The following is a 22,902-nucleotide window of genomic DNA, read 5'->3' as shown; positions in this document are numbered from 1 at the left end:
AAGATAGTTTACACTTATTACAAGAGTGCACAGGAGATATGAGTTCAATCATGTATTGACTGCCATGAAGACACTAAAATGGCTAATCCACTAAATAAAAATGTAGAATAAGGTGAGAAAAACTGAGTAACTCTCCTTAACAACAATTTAACTTACATTTTTATACACTTTCAATACACTTGGAGTAGGATGAAACTCAGAACAAAATTCATCAACCAAAACAGACAGTCGACAAATTTCATCTGTCATTGCACAGGAAACCTGAAAATATAAAGTTAAAAAAATTAGACAAGATTAGCACCTACTCAACCAAATTGTAAAAAACTTAACAAAATGTGCCTTTAGGGTAACAGGGATAACATTTTTAGGATTATCAAAAATATTTTCATTTCCAGAAATTTATTTTATTTAAAGATTTTATTTTTAAGTAATCCTACACCCAATATAGGGCTCAAACTCACAACCCCAAGATCAAGAGTGGCATTCTCTACTGACTGAGCCAGTCTCTCCATTCCCAGAAATTTTAATCATAAAGTGACCAACCCACCTTGTTTGCCACCTCTTCTGTAACCGCCCTGATTTTTTTCTTAACATCCAGTGTTAAAAGGTTCATCTGGTTTCGGATAAAGTCCAGTCTATCAATTTGATCTTCCCTCTCTTCCATTGAATAAACCCTATTGTAGTATGCAGAGTAATTAATTCTCAGGATACACTGAAGTCCCAAAGCAATTAAGCTAGGGCATTCACTTATGTAATGAACCAGCTGTTAGCATGATATGCAGGGGGAAAATGAATCTTGTATTTCAACATCTAAAAGGATTCAAATAATATTTCATTTATAAAATATTTCCTAGATGACTGTATATAAACTACTTTGTCTCTCTGCACATGTGGCATCTGAATCCCACAAAGAATAAGGATTCTCCAAACACAGATATGAACAGTCACAATAAAAATCCTGACTTCATTTAATAAAAAGCCAAATCCAGCCAGCTGTTATTTTTTGTTACGGTTTCCATGACCATTCATATGCCTATCATCTGTATGGCTGGCTGTCTTTGCCCTAAAACTGCAGAACAGAGTAGTTGCAAAAGAGAAAGTACAACCCACAAAACCTAAAGTATTTACCGTCTAGCTTTTACAGAAAATTTGTCAACCACTACAGGATATAGGAAAACAAAGACCTGAGATTCTTTTAAATTATCTTTAGCTAAGAGAGTTCCAAAGACATGATTATACAAACCATCCTCAAGTCACATCTTCTTTGTGCTATGTTTAGTTCAATGTCCTGTATTTTTCAAATCAGTAATATTAAGGTCAACCTGTGGACCAAATACTCACTTTGACTACTATGATAAAGCAACTGAGCTGGAAGAGGTATAAATGACACCACACTCTCATACAGAAACAGTGCACAGGGCCTGAGATCAGACTCTGAGTTCTCACTCTTGTGTTTTATATATTACAAATTCTCTAATTTTATACATGATGCATTCCAGCAAAAGTGTCAAAATCAGGCAATAGATTTAGGTGTATTTGTTCCCTGTAAGATCAAATGCATTTAAAATTCCCAATTTAATGTCCTCAATCTCTGATACTTTGTATCTTTCCCTTGATTGGCTTAAGCCCACTAACAGTTCAGTCAAGGCTTAACATCATTACATGTGTCACATCTAATAATATCCACAACTTTGTTTTAAGTGCACCAGGTTTGTGAGAACTACCCTTTTCTTCAATGTTAGCAATTTCATGTATTTACTTTCATCTTTATAAGGTAATAAATAGAATAACAGCGCAGTACAATGACATATAGGGTAGTGCTTACCAAACTGACTTTCTGGCTGGCAGGTATTATCACCTTGTTTGCTTACCAGTTGATAAAAACCCACAACTGGCATCAAAAGAGATTTCAAGGTACCAATGTATAAATATATGAAAAATGGGTCATAGGTTGAATGCAACAAAAAAGAGGGCCACCTCCTTTATGGACTTCTTCAAAAAATTCCACTTGAAGAAATAGTCCTTCCACTGCTTTAAAGATATTTTAAAACTATGAAGCATGTTAAAATCATAGCTCATGAGAATACTGAGTTCCGGGAAATGTAAATGATGTATTTAAGGTTGTAGAATATTTATAATTTCAAATACTCATTTAAAAACATGCAAGTAGGTTGCTGACTTTAGTGTGTAAGTATTTAAAATGTAACAATTTAAGACCTCAGTCTAAGGAATTTATACTGACACGAACTGACATTTTTATTTTGCAATAAAATGAATTCATACCTTTTCTCTGCTGCTGCCACGTTTACTGAATCCATTATGTTTTTCACAGTATCTAGGATCTGTTTAGCTCTGATAGTGTGCTGTTCAAACTTTGTTTTCACTGCTGACTGCGAGATACACTCCTGCGAGGGCCCAAGCCATAACACATTACTGTAATTCCATCCCAACATTTTCAGGAATTTAAACACAAAAACTTGCTGTTTGTAATGATAACCAAAACATAAATAAGAGCAGAAAATAAACGCATGATAAACAGAACTTAAAATAACAAAGGTTAAAAAAACCTACAAGAAATCAAAAGTAAAAAGGGCATTAACAGCAAGTTCATATCATCTTTGTGTAATTTTACACAGTAATGTGCAATGGTTTTTTGACTATATTTTTAAAAATAAATGAATAAATAAGCAGGGTACTGTTGTCAATGTTAAAGCTTTCTCCATTAAAATCACCAATTTTATCGGGATTGCCTTTAATCTACTCCTAGTCTGTCTTGATTTTTCTCATGCTTACAATACCTAATGAAGTTCTTAACTGAGTTATGAATTAGAATTCCACAATTTAAGAAATTAGTTGAATGACAGGATTCACACAAAGTCATTAATATTTGAACTTGAAAAATACTCTTTAGCAACAACCTACAGGATATTTTTAGAAAAATATCTACAGCTATTTCAAAGATAATCCTGTTATTGTCCTTGCTCTATAGTTTGTGCATACAGTTCGAATGATGCCCTATCTCATTTGTTTCACCTTCAAGCTAATTATAGCTCATAAACCATTCACAGCTATACAAATCAGGTTTCACGACCAGTGTTTTGTTTTTTTTTTAAATAGAAGAGAATATATTAGAATGCGTCACATATAATAATGGATACATTTATACTATAAAATTTGTTTCAATTTCAATACATGTGCATACTACTTGTTATTTAAAATATTTACTGTGAATTCATCATTGAAAGCTCACAAAATTATTACGTTAAAACTGTCCTGTCATTCTTACTTCATAGAAAGTTAAATTCTGCACTGACATAACATCTAAAAACAACTACAAGTGTTTACAGAGGAAGGCCATCTGGTCTTCGAACAATCAAGAAATGCTTGTCTGGGTCAAAGCAGCAATAACTACAATAGGTATTTTGTAGGAAGCCACATTTATTCGCTGTGATGAATTTTTAAAAATTAGGGATATACCCTAACTCTCCATGATTTCCATGAATTCATCTTCTTGAACCTCTTTTTTATTGTAACCAGTATAAATTGTGGTAACTATCCTTCGCCACAATAAATGGCTTTCAAGCTTTAAAAGGTATTCACTTAATACTATAGTATTTGTTATACTGAAATCATTAGTATGTTACATTCATTCAATACACTATTTATAACCTAGAGCCTTCACATCTCTAAAATGATTACCTGTTCAACTCAGATAGAAAAAACTTTTAATTCTTTTGACATTTTAGCTGTCCTCTTCAGTACTTTGAGGTATGAAAAATAAAACCGACTCACTTCTTTAGCTATAGGACATGTGAGGGTAATTCATTTACTTAACAATTTATAAAGCCTTAACTCCAGCCCATTACTTTCTTTCACTGTATAGCCTAACTTTTGTTCATGGTTAAACTTATTTATACATCACTCAACATCACTAATCCTGAAGAGATTAGTTGTAGGAAGTTACTGTATTCCCCGTTCTATTTGTGCCTACAGAAAAACCACCAATAACTACACAATATTAAACAGTTAAAGTATAAACTGCTTATTTTTAACAACCAAAACAAAGCTTTGATTTTCTTTAAATAACTGTATCTCATAAACTGACAAATTAACCTCCATAAAAATGATAATAAAACCATGAAAATTTAAAAGAAAAAAAGGTTAAAAGAAATTCTATGTTCCTCGATGAAGCAGATCTAGATATCAGCAATGAAGACCCAAAATTTATAGATAACAGCACAGTATTAGAGCTAGACCAGAAAGAAAATATTTTCAAAAGTTATTAGGCAATATAAAAGTCATTCCTTATTTAAAAATATATAATCACGTCATGAATAAATATAAAGAGAATAAGCAATCTTCTTCTACTTAGCAAGTATCCCACACTGATGTTCCACTGACACCAAAAATATCAAGTCAACCTGCAAAAGAAATACTCTATTCTGAGTTGTGGGAAATGTTAATTTAAATACAGATTTTTCTTAAATTGAAGTATGTCTCAGAACCCTCACTACACTAATATGCTTATGAATCCCCATAGAGAACATACATAGTGAGCAGCAGTTTCCAGACTCACTTTATCAGGAACTCTAATTTTCCAAGGAGAAGGTTAAAATACTACATCAAACCATTTTAAATGCCATCTTGTCCGATTATCCTATAGACTATCTTAAAACTTATTAAGGATTTAGAGCCAAAACAATAATCACATCTCAGTGAAGATAGTTTTCTAACTTTCTAATAATATCTAAAGAAGCCAGCTGGTAGTTAGTTACAGTTATAGATTTGTAGATATTAATATTTATGTGTAATTAAGACATAAAATGACTTTGTCAAATCCTCTTAACAGACCCCAAACATCCCATAACATGCTATTCATCACTCCCAACTTACTATTTTGAAAGATTTTAAATTGACAGGGCAGTGCAAGAAAAAATACTAATATACAATATACGTTTCCAATTTGTTTTCCTTTCCTTCTCCCTCTCCATACAGATATATCTATATAGATATACATATATTTTTATAGATATTTTTTTTTTCCTGCTGAACAATTTGACAGTACTTTGCAGCCATCACAACTTTACTACTAAATATATTAACATGTGTCCCTAGGATTGGGATCATTTTCCTGTACAACCAAGAAACAATTACTGCATTCACTGGGGCAGTACTATTAACCTAACACACAGTCCATTTTCAAATTTCACCAGTTGTCCCAGAATGTCCTGTACAACAAATTCACTGACATTTTAGAGTAGAATTATTTTATACCTGTTTTCCATCTTATAATCAAATTAAAAACAGTTAATTGCCAAATATTTGAGCAAAGATATTTAGATTTCTAAATTATCTTTAGAATATACACTTGTTCAAACACAGGTTTAAAACAGTAAGAAACGTATTGACAGAATTAACACTGATTTTCTTGATTGATTTTAACAGATTTAATTTTCAAGCATTATTTAAACTTGGTACTCCAAATGTTCCTGTACTGTTTTGCTCATAAGAACCAAATGAAACCCAAAAAGTCTATGGCAAAGATCAGACCGCTAAAAATGAAAGACTTGGTACTTTCTTTTCACAAAAATTATTTTCTAAGACTCCAAAAAAAAAAGTGAATTCTAAAAACAAAGAGAAAATGTATATAAAGGACACATTCTGTGATCACAATGCAAAGAAACCAAGAAATAAATAACCAAAAGTTGGATGAAAAGAATCAAAACATCTGATTCTTTTAACTTTTTTTTTTTAAGATTTTATTTATTTATTTGACAGAGAGACACAGAGAGAGAGCACAAGTACGCAGAGAGGCAGGCAGAGGGAGAGGGAGGGCAGGCTCTCGCTGAGCAGGGAGCGCGACGCGGGGCTCGATCCCAGCACCCTGGGATCATGACCTGAGCCGAAGGCAGCCACTTAGCTAACTGAGCCACCCAAGCGCCCCCAAAACATCTGATTCTTAACAACTCCTGTATTGAATAGAAAATGCCAACAACTACAATTAAAAACTATTAAAGACAATGAAAACTAAACTGGATACCGAAACCTATGGTGTATGTCCAAAGTTACATCACAAATTCACAGACCTAAATTCTGTCCTGAAGAATAAAAAGCAAGACAATTCCACTTAAACAAAGGTATAAAAAAAGGCAGAAGAAACTATGTTTAAAGATTAACATAGAATTTAATGAATAAAAACCAAAAAATGCTGGGCGCCTGGGTGGCTCAGTTGGTTAAGCGACTGCCTTCAGCTCAGGTCATGATCCCAGGGTCCTGGGATCGAGTCCCGCATCGGGCTCCCTGCTCTGCGGGGAGCCTGCTTCTCCCTCTCCCACTCCCCCTGCTTGTGTTCCCTCTCTCGCTGTGTCTCTCTCTGTCAAATAAATAAATAAATAATCTTAAAAAAAAAAAAAAACACACCAAAAAATGCTATTTATGAATGGAAAAATTAACCAAAGGCTGCGGCTAGGTCTTTGAAAGATAAAGCAGAGTAGTTAAATCACTGGCAAATCCAATTAAGGTTAGAATATATACACGTGTGCACAAATATGTACATATGTCTATAAAGAACTGAGAAAGAATACAGAAGTTTTTAAAAATGAACAATTTTATCCTACTAAATTGTAAATTCTTAAAAATGTCCCAAATTATATGAAATCTTAAATTACCAAAATTGATTTAAGAAGTAACACATTCTACTCTGGAAAAAAAGTTGAAGAGTTGTCAATGTAATCATCAAAAAATGCTTTGGCCACCAAGACAAGACTTTTTGCCCATCTGATTATTTTTTTTAGGTAAGTTCGAATAATTTCTAGCTGATTCTCATATTAAATCTATCATACTTTTAATTGAACAAACATTTCAAACTCTAAGGTCTGACATTCTCCACAACTTTATGTAAAAGCTCTTGCACATAGTTTTTTCTGTACATAATTCTTAGATTCCCAAATGAACTATTACAATAAAAAACTGCCAAGTTTCTTCTAAAAACATTAAAAAATGGTAATTCCTAGGTCTGCCTGATTATTGCCATGACTTGGGGAGCTTTGAATATATGCGGATTCCTAGGTCCATCCCAGCCCCACTCGATCGGTCTCTGGGATAATTCAGGAGTCTGCAGTTCTCTAAAGCACCTCATGTGATTCTTATGATCAGTCAAGGTTTAGGAACCAGTGCTCTACAGCACAGCTTTTACTCTTCTCATTCCCACTTCTTCAAGGAGATATTCTGTCTGGGTAGCAGGAACCAAGATGAAAGAGGTTATAAATGCGTAAGAGAACAATACGATCTGGTAGGAGAAATCAATGACAAATATCTAACACACAAAGAAAGAAGGAAAGAAAGAAAAAGTCAATAAATAAGACAAAGGGAGACAGAACAATACATCCTCTCCCCAGTATTTTCCCCATGGATGAAATAACTGAGAAAGAGTAAGGAGAGCACTGAATCTTGTGAAAGCAAAAAGGAAAGAATATAAACAATGGTCTCTGAGTGACTGGGCCTTCATGTAATCTACGGATTAGCTTGGGACAACATATGCTAATATCCCAGGGGCCTCTGACTTTAGAGAGATCTTACCAAGATAGCCACTAGTGGGCTTTCCCTTCTTTATGTTTTCATCTACATAACAGTCTATCTCCAACTCACCAAATTAAAGATGGGAGATAGCAAATGTTTAATTTAAAAAATTCTGCCAAGTACATTCAACATTCATGTCCTTACTATTAAAGCTGTTACGACTTAAAGGAAGAATAATTACAGAAAGAAGTTTTTTTAAGTTCTGAAGTCTTCGTGTTCATTCATGGGTGAAAAGGGGATATCAATCTAAGCAGAGCTAGATTAAATAGGGCTAAATAAGAGTTTGGAAATTAACATCTAAAGAACTTTTCACTCAAATGTAGGATGTTTTAATGTCTCTGAATAAAATGCCTACACCAAAATACAAAGAAGTATCCTTCCTTCCCAATGCTGCAAATACATTAGCTATTCATGTGCGCCAGTAGTTCCTACCAGATTCCTAAACTATAGGATACCCTGTATCATAATTATTTTTGTATTCTTTCATTTAGGACATTTGACATAAAATGTGGAGAATAAATAGGTGACAACACAGTTTAAAATGTAATAAACTTTTGTCAAATGACGTTAACTACATTCTCTATCAACAGTATGGTACAAAAGAAAGATAATCTTCACTTTGCTCATTACCCATTCCAACAGCAATTACATTTATTTAATCTTGCTTCAAATTACTGAATAAAGAGAATTTCACTCATTGCACAACACATGCAATATCAGAAAAACAGTTTCCCATTTAAATACAACTACATAAGAAAAAATGAGAAATTACAATCTTTAATTCTCAATTCTTACGGATCATCCATTTTGCAGGGACTTCCTTTCTTCAAACTTGCTTCACTAGCTGTAGCAGTAACTATACTAAATAACAGCAAGCAAACGTTATTTGACAAAGATAAATAGTGGAAACAGAAGATTATGATCATTCTCCAACCAATGTTAGGGTTTTATATTAGTGAATACATTCACAAAATTCCTACCTCGAAGATTTGTTCAAAATTCTGAAACTCCTGTAATCTTGCCTGGAATCCTTCAGCAAGTGCCCCACCTATAATATTTACGTGAAGAGTTTAAAACCTAGGATACAGCAAGGTAAGATTTCTAGCATGTTATTTCTATAACTATACTTGTATTTCAAAAGACAATCTATAATAGTACATACCACCTTCTGGCATCCCCTGTGCTTTGTGCTTTCTAGCACTAAGAACTTCCTTTGCAGAAACAAAGAAAATACGATTCTGTGCCTCTAAAGGATCCACAACTTTAAGCTCCTCCACCAAGAAATGTAGACATCTTTCCATGTGCTGTCTGCGTACCTAGAGAAAACAGGGTACTGAAATAATTCTAGTAATTAAACAAATGTAACTGACAGCTATCGGCCTATACTAAACTCCATTTATAGTGATATTATAATAAGTAATAGCTCCCATATTACTTAACAAATCCAAAAATTCTAATAAATAGAATACTTTCTCTTAAAGTAATGATCCTTCTTTGACCATTTAAAATTCTGATGGGCCACCAAATACTATGCAGCCATTTTCCAACATATTATAGACATATATTAGTACTTACTGCCATGGGAAAAGGTTCTTATTTCTGTGTTATTGACATATATGACTATACTACAAAAAAGAAATGTGTATATATATCTCTGAAAATTAACAGGTGGCATGCAGGCAACAACCACAAACCAGGTGGCATTTTTATTTCTTATGCTTATTTTCCAAATTTTCTTACAACGAAGCTATTAATATCTTTGATACCAGAAAATAAGTGCTACAATTAATTTGCTACAATTAAGCTATTTTTATTGTGAAATCAGAACATAAATGTCTATTTTTCTTAAAGCACTGAGAATTAAAGTTGGGGAGAATGCATTAGCTAGGGATTAGGGTTGCAATGTTAGGTTTAAGATTAGCACTTAGGTATTAAAATTAGAACTAAGAGGGGCGGGTGCCTGGGTGGCTCAGATGGTTGAGCATCTGCCTTCGGCTCAGGTCATGATCCCAGCGTCCTGGGATCGAGTCCCGCATCGGGTTCCCTGCTCCTTGGGAGCCTGCTTCTCCCTCTGCCTCTCTCTCTGTCTCTCATGAATAAATAAATAAAATCTTTAAAAAAAAAAGAACTAAGAGGGGCACCTGGCTGCCTCAGTCAGTACAGTATGTGACTCAATCTTGGGGTTGTGAGTTTGAGCCCCATTGTAGGGTGTACAGATTACTTCAAACTTTAAAAACATAAAAAATAGGACTAAGGGTGAAACTAGTTAGGGTTTAGTACTAGCCTCTAGGATTGTGGCTACGATAACAGACCTCTATCTTAAGACTTCAGGATATAAAACTTCATATGAAACAAAATTCCAATTTTGGGGGTGGGGGAAAGAATGAAAGCAAATAATCTAACATGTAAACAGTGATAGGATAGTGTAAATTTTAATTTTTTTTGTAAAGAAAAACTATGATCAAAATCAGAAAAAGAAGTTAATCAGGCAAATTAAATATTTTTTATAGATCACAGACCAAATTCCAGATACTCTATTCTTCTCAATTTTTTTTTTAAAGATTTATTTATTTATTTATTTGACAGAGACAGAGACAGCGAGAGAGGGAATACAAACAGGGGGAATGGGAGACGGAGAAGCAGGCTTCCCACAGAGCATAGAGCCCGATGTGGGGCTCAATCCCAGGACCCTGGGAACATGACCTGAGCCGAAAGCAGACACTTAACCGACTGAGCCACCCAGGTGCCCTATTCTTTTTAAAAAGAAGTTTCTAGGGACGCCTGGGTGGCTCAGATGGTTAAGCTTCTGCCTTCGGCTCAGGTCATGTTCCCAGAGTCCTGGAATCAAGTCACACATCGGGCTCCTTGCTCGGCAGGAGCCTGCTTCTCCCTCTGCCTGTCACTCCCTCTGCTTGTGCTTGCTCTCACTCTCCTTCTCTCTCTGACAAATAAAATAAAATCTTGGAAAAAAAAAAAAAGTTTCTAAAACCACCAGCATGACTAAAATTTAAAACAACCAAAAATACCAAGTGTTGGCAAGGATATATAAATCACTTGGAACTCTTAATCTGCTTGGGAGTATAAACCAGTATAAGACTTTAGAAAACTCTTGGGCTGTGTCTACTGAAACAGCATATTCTCTACCTATAGTCCAGCAATTCTACTCCTAGATATATACTCACAGATTACTGATCTCTGCTGTACTGACATTTTGAGTCAGATAAATCTTTGGTTGGGAGGGCTGTTCTGTTATGAGACTTTTAACAGCTCTTAGCCTCTACCCAACAGATGCCAGTAGCACACTCCAGAGCTGTGACAATCAAAAATATCTTCAGACATGGCCAAATATTCCCTGGAGATCAAAACTGCCCAACCCCTCAGGTTGAGAACCACTGGTATATACCCAACAGAAACATATACCTATGTGCATCAAAGAGACACATGTAAGAATATGTACAGCAGCACTACTCATAACAGCTAAATACAGGAAATTTACCCAAATGCCCATCACTAGCAGAATGAGTAAATTAAATGTAGTTATTCGAAGGCTGGAATATTGTACAGTAATGACAATGCACTTCAACTCTGCACAAGAGTATGGATGCATATCACAAATGTAATGCTGAGTAAAAGAAACGTGACACAAAAGTAGATACTGTATGATTCCACTACATAAAGTTGAACAACCAAAAAAAATAATCAAAGGTGTTAGAAGTCATGGTAAGTGCTCATTCTTGTGAGGGAGGACAGAGACTGGAAGAGGGTGCTGGGAATGTTCTGCTTCTTGAGCTGTATCCTGACACAGGTGTGTTCAATTTGTAAAATTCACTGAGCTGGACACTTAGGATCTGCACACTTTTCTGTTACGTTACACTTCAATAAAACACTTAACAAAACAGAGTTTCAATATCTAAAATGATTATATAGTACTTCTGTAACAATTTTCCTCCAAAGCAGCTTAATATTCTGGTCTCTATCACATAAGCCTTTTCTCAAGTAAAAGAACAGCTACTTAGGATGTTCTATTCTATAAGGTATACTGTTTTCTCAGATAATAACATACATGACTATATTTCACAACTTAAAAGAAAAAATAACTTACGTCTTCCATATATTCTGGCTCTGATGCAGAGGCATCCCAACGATTATTCAAAATGAAAATATTAGGCTTGGAAAGTCGCTCATTTACCTTGTGAAAAAACTGCTTTTCCTAAAAAACATCAAATACCCAAGAGTATGTTCACTTTTAACAGCTATTTTATATTTACATTTATAGTTGAAGCTCTAATCTAAAAGTTTGAACCATTTAGACAAGAGTGATTAATACCCATTGATAAAGGATCCCAAAGCACTGAACATTACACTTCTCAAAGATGAGAAAATTAAATTATAAGAAGGCAAAACTGAAGATTTTCCTGCTCCTGCCATGAGTCTTTTCTGAAATTCAATTTAACAAATATTTATGTCTCTACTATTGTGCAGAACACAATCGATATTGGGTATTACAGTCCATATTTTCAAAAAGCTACCTCAAATCTTTCTAAAGATTTAGGCTAAGTAAATTAATAACAGTGTAAGACCTATGTACATCATAATAAGCAACAGAGAAACGTATGTGCCTTAAATGCTATAAATACATGCTATGCTTATTTAAAGGAAAGAGACACCATATCTAGCTGGAATTAGGAAAAACTCCATAAAGAAGGGAATGGTGATAAAGATGTGCTTAAAAGTACTGATAATGGCTTTCTGAAAAAGAAGAAGCTGGGAGCGGGGGAAGAATTGTGGGCAAAGAATAGCATAAACAAAGACACAGAAGTCAGAATGTACATCAAAGCTTATTTATCAATATCCAAATAATGAGGTTGTTCTAAAAAAGATTTAAAACATTAATCATTTCTCATGAGATTATAAACAACTGTCCATGTTGTCACAGCAGCCTGGTCCACGTGATATAGATCAGGTTATACAAAAACGAGTAACAGTGGCAAAACAGAGGTCTTTGCTGGTAACAGCTAGGTTATAATGGTGCTTGGCCACTAATATGCTTTTGAGGAATAACAGTTTTAAAAAATCATACCATAGTTTTGGATATTAGATATCTATAAACTCTGAAGTTTATGTGGGATGAGTCTGGCTCTAGACATCCTGGATAAATAATCTAATCTATTAGGTTTGACAGTGGCGTAGAACATACACAGGTAAGCTGGAACCTAGAGTGTACACACGTAAAGCTGCGAAAGGTTGACAAGACTAGAAGTATGAAAAGCCTAACAATTCTGGTGCCCATTCCTTCTGAAACTGGCAAATAACCACAATCAATGGCAACACCACACATGTGTCACACCTTGAACTTAAAGATTTACTAGAAGCTAGAGCCATCAAACCCTAGATTCCCAATGGGAACACTCAAGAAGACCAGCATCAGCTTTTCCAGTCCCATGGAAACACAAACTCCTTTGTTCACCCTGGATTCTTTTTAATCCATGATTTGGATTTCCCTCACTTTTCAGAATAGACACTCATTTCCTACCACTCAAACATAGTAATGTGATTAAATCCTACCGTGTTCATTAGTGTTGATTCAGAGTTTGCAACCAAAACGAAGACATCAGCATCTAAGCAGAACTTATCAATCCAGCTATCCAGCTCTGTAGTGACATCTGTACCTGGACTAATGGGAGTAAGAGAATACTGTATTTTATAATATTTTTTAAAAAGAAAATTTGATTACAGAAAGACATTTTTTAAAACTTTTATAAATTGAAGTCTAAAGGACAGGATTTCTACCAGTTTTTAGCACAAAGCCTAAGAGATTTACTTTTTCACCTATAAGAGAGCACTTGTGGCAAGCTGATTCTGTGTTTTATAAACTTCAATATTTATTCTGCTGACAAAGAAATCTCAGAGCCTATCCAATTGACAACAAATGCTTAAAAAAAAATAGTTTATTTACTAAAAAGAAATAAACTTGGGCGCCTGGGTGGCTCAGTCAGTTAAGGTTTGTCTTCAGCTCAGGTCACGATCCCAGGGTCCTGGGATGGAGCCCCATGTCATCAGATCCCTCAGTGGGAAGCCTGCTTCTCCCTCTCCCTCCGGCTCTCCCCCCTGCTCGTGTTTTAATAAATAAATAAAATCTTTAAAATAAAAACAAATAGGGGCGCCTGGGTGGCTCAGTCATTAAGGATCTGCCTTTGGCTCAGGTCACGATCCCAGGGTCCTGGGATCGAGCCCCGCATCAGGCTCCCTGCTTGGTGGGAAGCCTGCTTCTCCCTCTCCCACTCCCCCCTGCTTGTGTTCCCTCTCTTGCTGTATCTTTCTCTGTCAAATAACTAAATAAAAATCTTAAAAAAAATAAAATAAATAACCTTGTGATTTTTGACAAAGTAAGTAACATGGTCAATATTTTAATCTTTTAAATCCTTATGCTTTGGATGGATGAAAAGTACTAAAAAAACCAAAACCGGGGCGCCTGGGTGGCTCAGTTGGTTGAGCGACTGCCTTCGGCTCAGGTCATGATCCTGGAGTCCCGGGATCGAGTCCCGCATCGGGCTCCCTGCTCGGCGGGGAGTCTGCTTCTCCCTCTGACCTTCCCCCCTCTCATGTGCTCTCTCTCTCTCTCACTCTCTCAAATAAATGAATAAATAAAATCTTTAAAAAAAAAATAAAAAAAAAATAAAAATTAAAAAAATTAAAAAACCAAAACCAAACAGGCTAATATATAACCAAAATCAAAGGTGCAAGCAGCTGTGTCCAGTACAGCTCAGAAAATATTTAAGTGCTCATGAGCATAAATAATAAAACACCCTCTGCTAAGACCTAAGTTTAATATACTATCTATACTATAAAAATTATAGTGCAACTATCTACACACTGGCTTGATGTATCCTGTGACAATGTGGCAAGATGAGAGGCTGCGGTCATGGACATAGTCTGGCCATGAAATAAAGCAAAATTAAAAGCCCATCACCAAAACCAAAACGGTTTCCATACAACATTGAAATTTTAACCAAGAAAACAAAAGAGCATACCAAAATTTTGAAAAATCATTTAACTACCTTTTTTAGTTAAGGACATTGCTTAGCAGATGTACATTATCATTTTACTTAGCACCAATGTAGTAAAAGAACACATAATAAATGAAGACTCATCAGAAGAGTCAAAACAAAATTCCAGAAGTATTCAATTAATTCTTGAACAATGAAAAGCTATGTAAACTGTCCAGTAAGTTATTTTGGGAAACGGGTCTCAGCATAAATTTATTACTAGGGTGCCTGGGTGGCTCAGTCAGTTAAGCGCTGGACTCTTCGTTTCAGTTCAGGTTGTGATCTCAGGGTGGGGAGACCAAGCCCTGTATCAGACTCCAAACTCAGTGCCAAGTCTGCTTGAGATTCTCTCCCTCTGCCGCCCCCCTCCCCCACTGCATAAGTGTGTTCTTTCAATTCTTAAAAAAAAAAAAAAATGTATTACTAGTTAAGAAAACTTACCTAATCAGAGTTACCTACCTCGTTATCTAGAATTAGATAATCTCTAAGGCCCAGCTACTTACCCAAACTACAATCTAGAGGGGAAAAAAAGTTTCACTATCCTTGAAATTTCTCCTAATAGAATTAGACTAAGAAACTGGCACTTTATGTAACCAGTAAAAAACATAAACCAACACCTTATCTGCTCCTTAACAATCTAACAAATGAGAACAAAGCATCAACTAAACATTTAAATTTTTATGTATTATATGCTAAAGCAAGCAATACTATTTTTTAAAATTTTTTAACATATAATGTTATTATTTGTTTCAGGGATACAGGTTTGTTATTCATCAGTCTTACACAATTCACAGTGCAAGCAATACTATTCTATTGAATAAACTTTTACAAGGAGAAAATGCAATTCATATGTAATTTTACCTGTCCACTAAAACCAGGTCATCTCTCAAGAGGGCACATTTTGCCTTTGGCCAAAATACATGTACAAGACAGCCAGCTTTCAAGTCTTTGTCCATATGAAGGGCATGGGCCAGCTGATTAACTGTCTAAAGTGGAAGGGAAAGAAAAAACAAAACTCTGCTTGTAATAAAACTCAATAAAAATTAAAAACACTATGATTTGGTATATTTATTTTTGCAAAACATATACAAAAAACAGAACTTTAAATAATCTGAAATAAAACCATCTCAGCAATCTTGAGAAACTGAGTTTTAGAATTACCAAGGGGGGCGGGGGCGGGGGGGGGGGGGGAGAGGAGATGTCCTTAAAACAGTTTACTCATCCACTCTGCAAAAATAAGCAGAGCTGGTAACACTCTATAAATGCCCAATAAGTGAATTCTGGCAATGGAATCCTATGTAACACCTGAAATTGATATTATATGTATGAAAACAAATTTACAGTATATTAAGAGAAAAAAGGCAAGTCAAAATAGCACACATGAAACCATTTTGTTTACAAAATACAAACACATTTATCTCTATACCACAGGGAAGTTTCCACTGGCTTTAGGAAGCATGTGAGTTTTGGAGTTTCTTTTTGCCCATTTGTATTTTCTGTCTCTTCTAAAATGTACTACTCAGTAGTAAGGGGTGAAAATAGAAGAAACATTATTAAGATAGTTTAAAAACACCAGAATAATAAGACTAAAACAATACAAGAGAAGCTCAAGACATATCCTTTTAATAAAGGATTTTTCTCAGCAGGCAGTTATTTACTTACATAAGCCTGCTTGACATCAATGACTATGCCTTCTCTTTCCATTTGAATTCACTAAAATATTTCTGTTTCTCAAGATGATTTCTGACATATGCTAATTTATTAATGTGTTACTTTAATACCGTTCATGTATGTGTTAAATATACAATAGATACAAAGGGCTTAATATAAAATTAATATTCAAGGAAAGGACACCAGCACACATACAAATGAACTGTAGGGGTATCCATTTTTAAAGGGAAACATCTATTTTCAAATTGGCACAATAGTCCTGATCAGGGTTGAGGTGAATCTCCATAGTGACAATGTTAGCTAGGTTTTATTTTTGCTTGCTTTCATAAACTTTTTGATAGAATTATAAACTTGTACTAAAATCTTGATGCCTGGTCTATAAAATTAAGATAATAAAAGCACCTATCCCTGGGTGGCTCAGTTGTTAAGCATCTGCCTTCGGCTCAGGTCATGATCCCAGGGTCCTGGGATGGAGCCCCGCATCAGGTACCTGCTCCACAGGAAGCCTGCTTCCCCCTCTCCTACTCCCCCTTCCTGTGTTCCCTCTCGCTGTCTCTTTCTCTGTCAAAAAATAAATTAAAAATCTTTAAAAACAAAAACAAAAAATAAATAAAAAATAGAAGCACCTATTTGACAGAGTTGTGGTGAGGTTTGAGTTACTGTAGGTACTTAGAATACTACCTAGTACTTAGTAAGCTTATTAGCTGTTAATATTCCATTTCTTTTACTAAGTAAACTACTACAGCACAAGACTCAAAGTCTGTACCTTAAAGCAGGCCACAACTTGAGGTAAACAAATTGAAATTTTGGAGTTGGGGAGAGGAGCAAAAGAGCATGAAGGAAGTGGATTGGAAGTAGAGGGCACAGACCAAGAAAAAGGAGACGATTACTTTAAAATATCATATACATTTTACTTTAAGGATCTAAGGCCAGTTTGAATTCTGATTTGGTAAAAATCCTGATTAAGAAATAAGTGATTCCGTCATTTGTATGGGTTAAAACTTTGAAAATATTTTCTTAAGCATCACCTCCTTTATTCCTCGTAATCTGAAGGGTATTACACAAATTGAGTTACCGGAGTTAAATCAAACAGCAAACTCACAGAACAATTAACTAGACCAGTGAATTCAACTCAGTTTTGCAAAAACTAAAATGGCATGGATTTTAAACACTGAACTACTGCATTTGTGGGAGAGATCTTAAGACTTAAGAGAAACTGGGGGGGGGGGGGGCGGGGAAGACTTAAGAGAAAGTGATAATACTGAGAAACACTTTTTTCCCTTCTTTTGGCTAAAGGAACCTAGTGGCACTGGGTTCCTTAAGAAATTTATGGAACGTAGGGAATTGCCATTGGCCCTTTCTGATAAAACTGTTACATTTATTCATGAATGTGCTCATAAAGGTTCCAAAGATAAAATAGTTTCAAAAGGCACAGACATGCATCAAAAACATTCCAGAGCCAAATTTTTAAACAAAGTTTTCTTTCAAAAGATGAAATTAGATTTGAGATTAAATAGCAACAATACAACTCAATAATGTTATTTTCACTGGGAACATTATTTTAAAATGTAATAAACTCTTAACTCTAATTTACTTTAAGGACAAGTTTTATTTTTCTAATAAGGTATGCTTTAAGATACATTCTTCTAATGATTTAGCTCTGAAGCAAAAACATTTTAGAGAATTCAAAATATTAGTGATGGCTTTAAAGCTACAAATAGAAACATTAATGGTTCTTCTATCTCCAGCAATGTAGACATCTTACACTTTTTTTTTTAAAAAGAACAAGGACATTATTTCAGGTACATGTGGTTGCTAATAGTCAAATATTATACCTTCACACTCTTTTTTTCATCTGATCCTTCTGTCATAAGATAGGCTTTATCTCCATCAGTTCCTTCAACACTCAGGAAGCAATTGGTTGTATGGCCAATCCCACTAGGGAGGACTTTATCCCACAACATTGCATTGATAACAGAACTCTTCCCACTGCTTGTCCTGAAGAATATATAAAATCATGAAAATAAAACATAACAGTAAAAACTTTATTCTTTCATTGGGTTGAAGGCCAACCTTTTTAGAATTCAAACTTTGTAGAAATTTCATCAGATTGCATTTTTTACAAAAAAGTTGCCAACCTGATCTACACAGATATTAGGAATGTACATACCAGAAAAATAGAGGAACACAAATCCCACCTTTCCCATATAGCTATCCTTGCCTTTTTTATCTTTCTTGCTTCTTGTGACAATTTGAAATCACAACCCCAAATTCTTCCCATCACAAGCTGTGGTCTAAAGTCCCCATCTCCTTAAATCTGGGCTGGATCTTTTTCATATCCAAAGCTATTACCTATTTCTCCTTCTCAAATAGGACAATGGAGTCATCACCTCACCAGGAGCCCTCTTCCTTCTCATTCCCACTCCACCCTAATCTGAGTTAGGGCCTATTTATGGACCTACCTCATACTACACTCTGTAAGGCCCTGAGAGTAAGGTCAAGCAGGAGAAGCAGACAAAAACAAACAAACAAACAAACAAAAATACACAAAAACCCAGCACAGCTTTGTGGAAAAGGTTTAAAGGGCATAAACAGGGCACTTTAGAAGAGAATAAATGAGAAGGAATACTTTAGATACAACGGTCAGGGAAGGTTTCTGATGTTGTAACATTTAGGATGAGATCTGAAGAGTGAGAAAGAGCCAGACATAGATAAAACAAGGCAAAGGGAACTCTAAGTATAGGAAATCACAAGTACTAAAAAAGCCCTAAGATGGGCTTAAAAGTTAGTTTAGTGAGTAAATGTTTCTGTTGATACTCAGCACATGATACGGGCCTACTCATCTGTCTTCGAATCCCTAGTGCCTAACAGAGTGCACAGTACACAGGAAGTTAACAAATGATTCTTAAATGAACATGAGCTGTGTCAGAGGTCGCTCTATCACTCCAGATAGTTATGTTAACAAATGGCGTTTCCTATTCTCCCTCTGGGAATCATGAGGCTGAGAATCCTTTTGGAAGACACACATGATAATTAAGAGAAACTTTAGAAAGTCACAAGTTATGCATATCATTTATCTGTATTTCTATTCTTTGGACTGGCTAAGAAGCTAATTTTTAGACATCAGCATCCTTAAAAAGTAAAAATACAACTGACCTTTAGAAAGTTTCATTTTATACCAAGAGCTAAAATGAACAAATGCTTTCTCATGCTAATAGCTTTAACATTTAGCAAAGGGAGAAACTCTTTGTGGCGCAAAGGGGTAGGAATACCACTTGCTGAAATATCAGAAACAAAGTTGGAGATATGACTTAGAAAAGCTGATTTCTGGAAACTACCCTTGAGAGAAACAATAAAGGATTACCTGCCAAAAAATGCCACTTTCATATGTCTCCGAGACAGCACCTCACCAATGATGGAAAGCTTGTTTCTGTAACCCTGTATTTCTATCAGATCATCCTCAGTAGCTATTTGATCAAGTTCTGGATTCCTGTATGTTGCTACAAAATTGAAATGGTGTTAGAAAAAGTGACAAAAATGAATATTGGGTTAATTATACAAGGGAATATCTAAGATATGCACACATTTCGCATATTTGGCTCTGCTCTACATTAACATGGCCATTTTGAAAAGTAAAAATGCCACAGTATCTGAATATTTGATAAAAGGTGAATGCCTTGTTGCAACAGGTCATAAGAATCCGGCCCCCCAAATATCAAAATGATTAAAAATTACAGGGGCTATCCTCAAAAAGTTTGACTCTACCAACCTACCAAATGTTTCCCCAATGTCACTGAAGTATATAGAATCCCTCGCTTTTCATTGTACCCTTGACAGTCATGTAATCTTAAGAACCAGAAAAGATTTCAACAGTTACCTCCAAAGCAGTATTCCCCAGTAAGACATCCCTCACCAACCTTGTTTGAACAGTTACACTCACTTTAAGAAAACTTTTTTGTCCCTTTCCCCCACCACATTCCAGCCTCATCTGAGAAGATAGGTCTGAGATCTAGGCTGACAGCCGACTTGGGGAAGAGATAAGTATAATGGCTTAAATGTGCGCTGCCTGATTTTTAGTCTGGGCATTTACTAGCTAGGTGATCTTGGGCAAGTTGTTTAAATTTTCTGTGCCTTGGTTTCTTCATTTTTAAAATAATTGCAATTAGGGACGCCTGGGTGGCTCAGTTAAACGTCTGCCCGTGGCTCAGGTCATGATCCCAGGGTCCCGGGACAGAGTCCCACATTGGGCTCCCTGCTCAGCGGGGAGCCTGCTTCTCCCTCTGCCTGCTGTTCCCCCTGCTTGTGCCCTCTCTCCCTCTCTGACAAATAAATAAATAAAATCTTTAAAAAATAATAAAATGTAATTGCAATTAAAATCTGTCCCAGCATTGATTTGAGGATTAAATGCATTATTAATATAATAAAGAGCCTAGTGGTATCATACATACAACCACTTATATCTTAGGTTATCAATACCACTTAATCTTCTTCCTTCGGAGGGCAGAAAAGGATTTTATTTGTTAGGGCATCTCTCCAAGAATATAGAGCAATGCCTCGTATAGGTGTTCAGTAACTAAGGGTGAAAGGATAAAGTACCTGCATATACTTTCAACCATATTCTTTTCAAAACTTAGAGAAACTAACCTTCAACAAAATGGGATCCTTCAGTAACAAACTCCAGTAACTGGTCAAAGATTGCAGTAATTGCCCTCTTGGCCAGCACAAAGTGCTTCAGTGGAGAAGCAGTTTCTGCCATTATGTTACTGGGGGAAGAAAATTAAAAGTTAGAAAAGTACAAATTAGGGGTGCCTGGGTGGGCATCCGACTCTTGGTTTCCGCTCAGGTTGTGATCTCAGGGTCCTGAGATCCAGCCCCACGTCAACCTCCATGCTGGGGGGGGGGGGGTCTGCTTTCTGCTTAAGATTCTCTCCCGGCCTTTTCCCCCCTCCCACTCTCTCCCTGTGTCGCTCTCTAAAATAAATAAATCTTTAAAAGAAAAAAGAAAAACACAAGTTAAACTATATGATAAAGACATGCAAATTAATGACACCATCCTACCACATTAACTCCCCAGGGAAATAAACTGTCAAAATACTTTTGGATAATTTTTTGAGAAATGTTTTAGACTACTTTTCAGTGACAGCCCATTAAAATAACTAACTCTACTGGCCAAAATCTTGGTTGCAATTTCTACCTACTTCCTTTTGGTGAAGATGAAACTAATAGTGGAAAACTGTAACAGGGTTAGTGAGATAAAGCAAGTTCGCAAACAAGTTTCTCAACCTGGAGCTCTGGCGGGTGGAGGTGGATACCCAGAGTGAGGAAACAAAATTCCAGAATCATAATGTAATTCCGATGTTTAAAAGAAACTAGTTCTCATCACAACAAACAAGCAGGCAAGGCTTAAAGCGAGCATGAACGCTTCCAGCCAAAGCACCAAGAACTTCAAAGAATGTAAGTTATAACAAATCTCCTTTTCTGGCAACTTCTCATGAAAAAGACACCAAACAAAAACGATTACGCGCCAGTCTACTGCCGGTATGTATGCGTGTGAAATGGAGCAGAGTGGCCACAAAAAAAAGGCCGAGCCTTCCAGAGGGTCAGGAAATGACTTGGTGAAGGAGCTGCGTGGGAAAAGCGGGGAGAGGGCAGCGACCCGGTTCAGCCGGCTGGGAACACCTACCTTGGGGAAAGGCCTTCCACACCGGGCGCTGGAGCCCCGCCCGCAGAGCTAGGGACCGGACCTCACCACCGGCTCGCGAGCGCCAGCCCCAGACCCGGCTCCCCAGGCCCCGGGCTCCGGCCTCGCGGGCTCCGCGGGCTCGACCCGGCCGAGGGCCCCGCTCGCAAATCCGCTCGCTAGCTCCTTTCCCGCGGACCCGCGGCGGCGCCTCGTCACAGAGCTCCGGCGCACGACTCCCCGCCCCCTGTCCCTGGCCGACGAAGGTCACCCCGAGCGAAGTGAACGGGCCGACGGCCGAGGCAGCGAGCACTCCACGGTCCCGGCTCCAACTTGTCACCCGGCAACCGTAGACCAGCCTCAGCCCCCAGGCCTCCTCATCCTCCCAGGAGAAGCTGGGAAAAGGAGAGGAGGTGGGAGGAGTGCCAAAAGGGCGGTCACTTCCGGTTTCTTCTCCGCCCCGATTTTGTTTGGCTCCGTGGCCGGAAGTGGAGCTACGCCGGCAGCCATTTTTCTTAAGGGCAGAAGGCTGGGCTTGTTGAGGCGAGGGAATGATACCGGAATGGTTTGCGTTCTCCCCGTGTGTCGGCCTCCCGTCTCTTCTCCCATCAAAGTCTCCAAAGCTCTGCCTAGTTTAGGCATCGCAAGCTTCCACTCTAGTGAGGGAGATCTAAAAAGGAGGTGGGGTGAACTGGGACGAGGTGGGGTTTGGGCTGCCAGGCAAAAGGGATTTCTGCTTGCCGCAGCAGCCCCAGTAAAGGAAAACCTCTTGACCGCTCCAGTACTCTCTTCCGTTGTGTAATTGGCTTCCTGTACTCTCTTCTGTTGTGTGATTGGTTTCCTGGGCTTGGAGTATGGCTCTGTGTGTGTGTATTGAATTAATTACTTTAGAGGTGAGACTTAGGAAATTGATACATTGTTGAGTGT

General features: G+C 36.8%; 1 protein-coding gene across 1 annotated transcript in view; it reads right to left on the bottom strand.

The window, feature by feature from the left end:
* The window catches only part of MFN1 (mitofusin 1), a 32,022-nt gene extending 9,796 nt beyond the window's left edge, over positions 1–22,226 (bottom strand). The window contains exons 1-12 of the mRNA XM_034999333.1: positions 21,979–22,226; positions 20,940–21,058; positions 19,660–19,795; positions 18,131–18,293; positions 15,486–15,610; positions 13,144–13,252; positions 11,681–11,788; positions 8,741–8,894; positions 8,559–8,626; positions 2,284–2,405; positions 548–674; positions 157–261 (exon numbers count right to left, since the gene is read on the bottom strand). Coding sequence (XP_034855224.1) covers positions 157–261; positions 548–674; positions 2,284–2,405; positions 8,559–8,626; positions 8,741–8,894; positions 11,681–11,788; positions 13,144–13,252; positions 15,486–15,610; positions 18,131–18,293; positions 19,660–19,795; positions 20,940–21,051 — 1,329 coding nt within the window. The 5' untranslated portion in view covers positions 21,052–21,058; positions 21,979–22,226. The remainder of the gene's footprint in view (positions 1–156; positions 262–547; positions 675–2,283; positions 2,406–8,558; positions 8,627–8,740; positions 8,895–11,680; positions 11,789–13,143; positions 13,253–15,485; positions 15,611–18,130; positions 18,294–19,659; positions 19,796–20,939; positions 21,059–21,978) is intronic.
* Positions 22,227–22,902: the final 676 nt, after the last annotated feature.

This window comes from Mirounga leonina, unplaced genomic scaffold (assembly GCF_011800145.1).
Source record: "Mirounga leonina isolate KUSES-001 unplaced genomic scaffold, KU_Mleo_1.0 Mir_115, whole genome shotgun sequence".
Lineage (NCBI taxonomy): Eukaryota > Metazoa > Chordata > Mammalia > Carnivora > Phocidae > Mirounga > Mirounga leonina.
The sequence above is the reverse complement of the archived record's forward strand: the minus strand, read 5'-3'. Positions and strand labels throughout refer to the sequence as shown.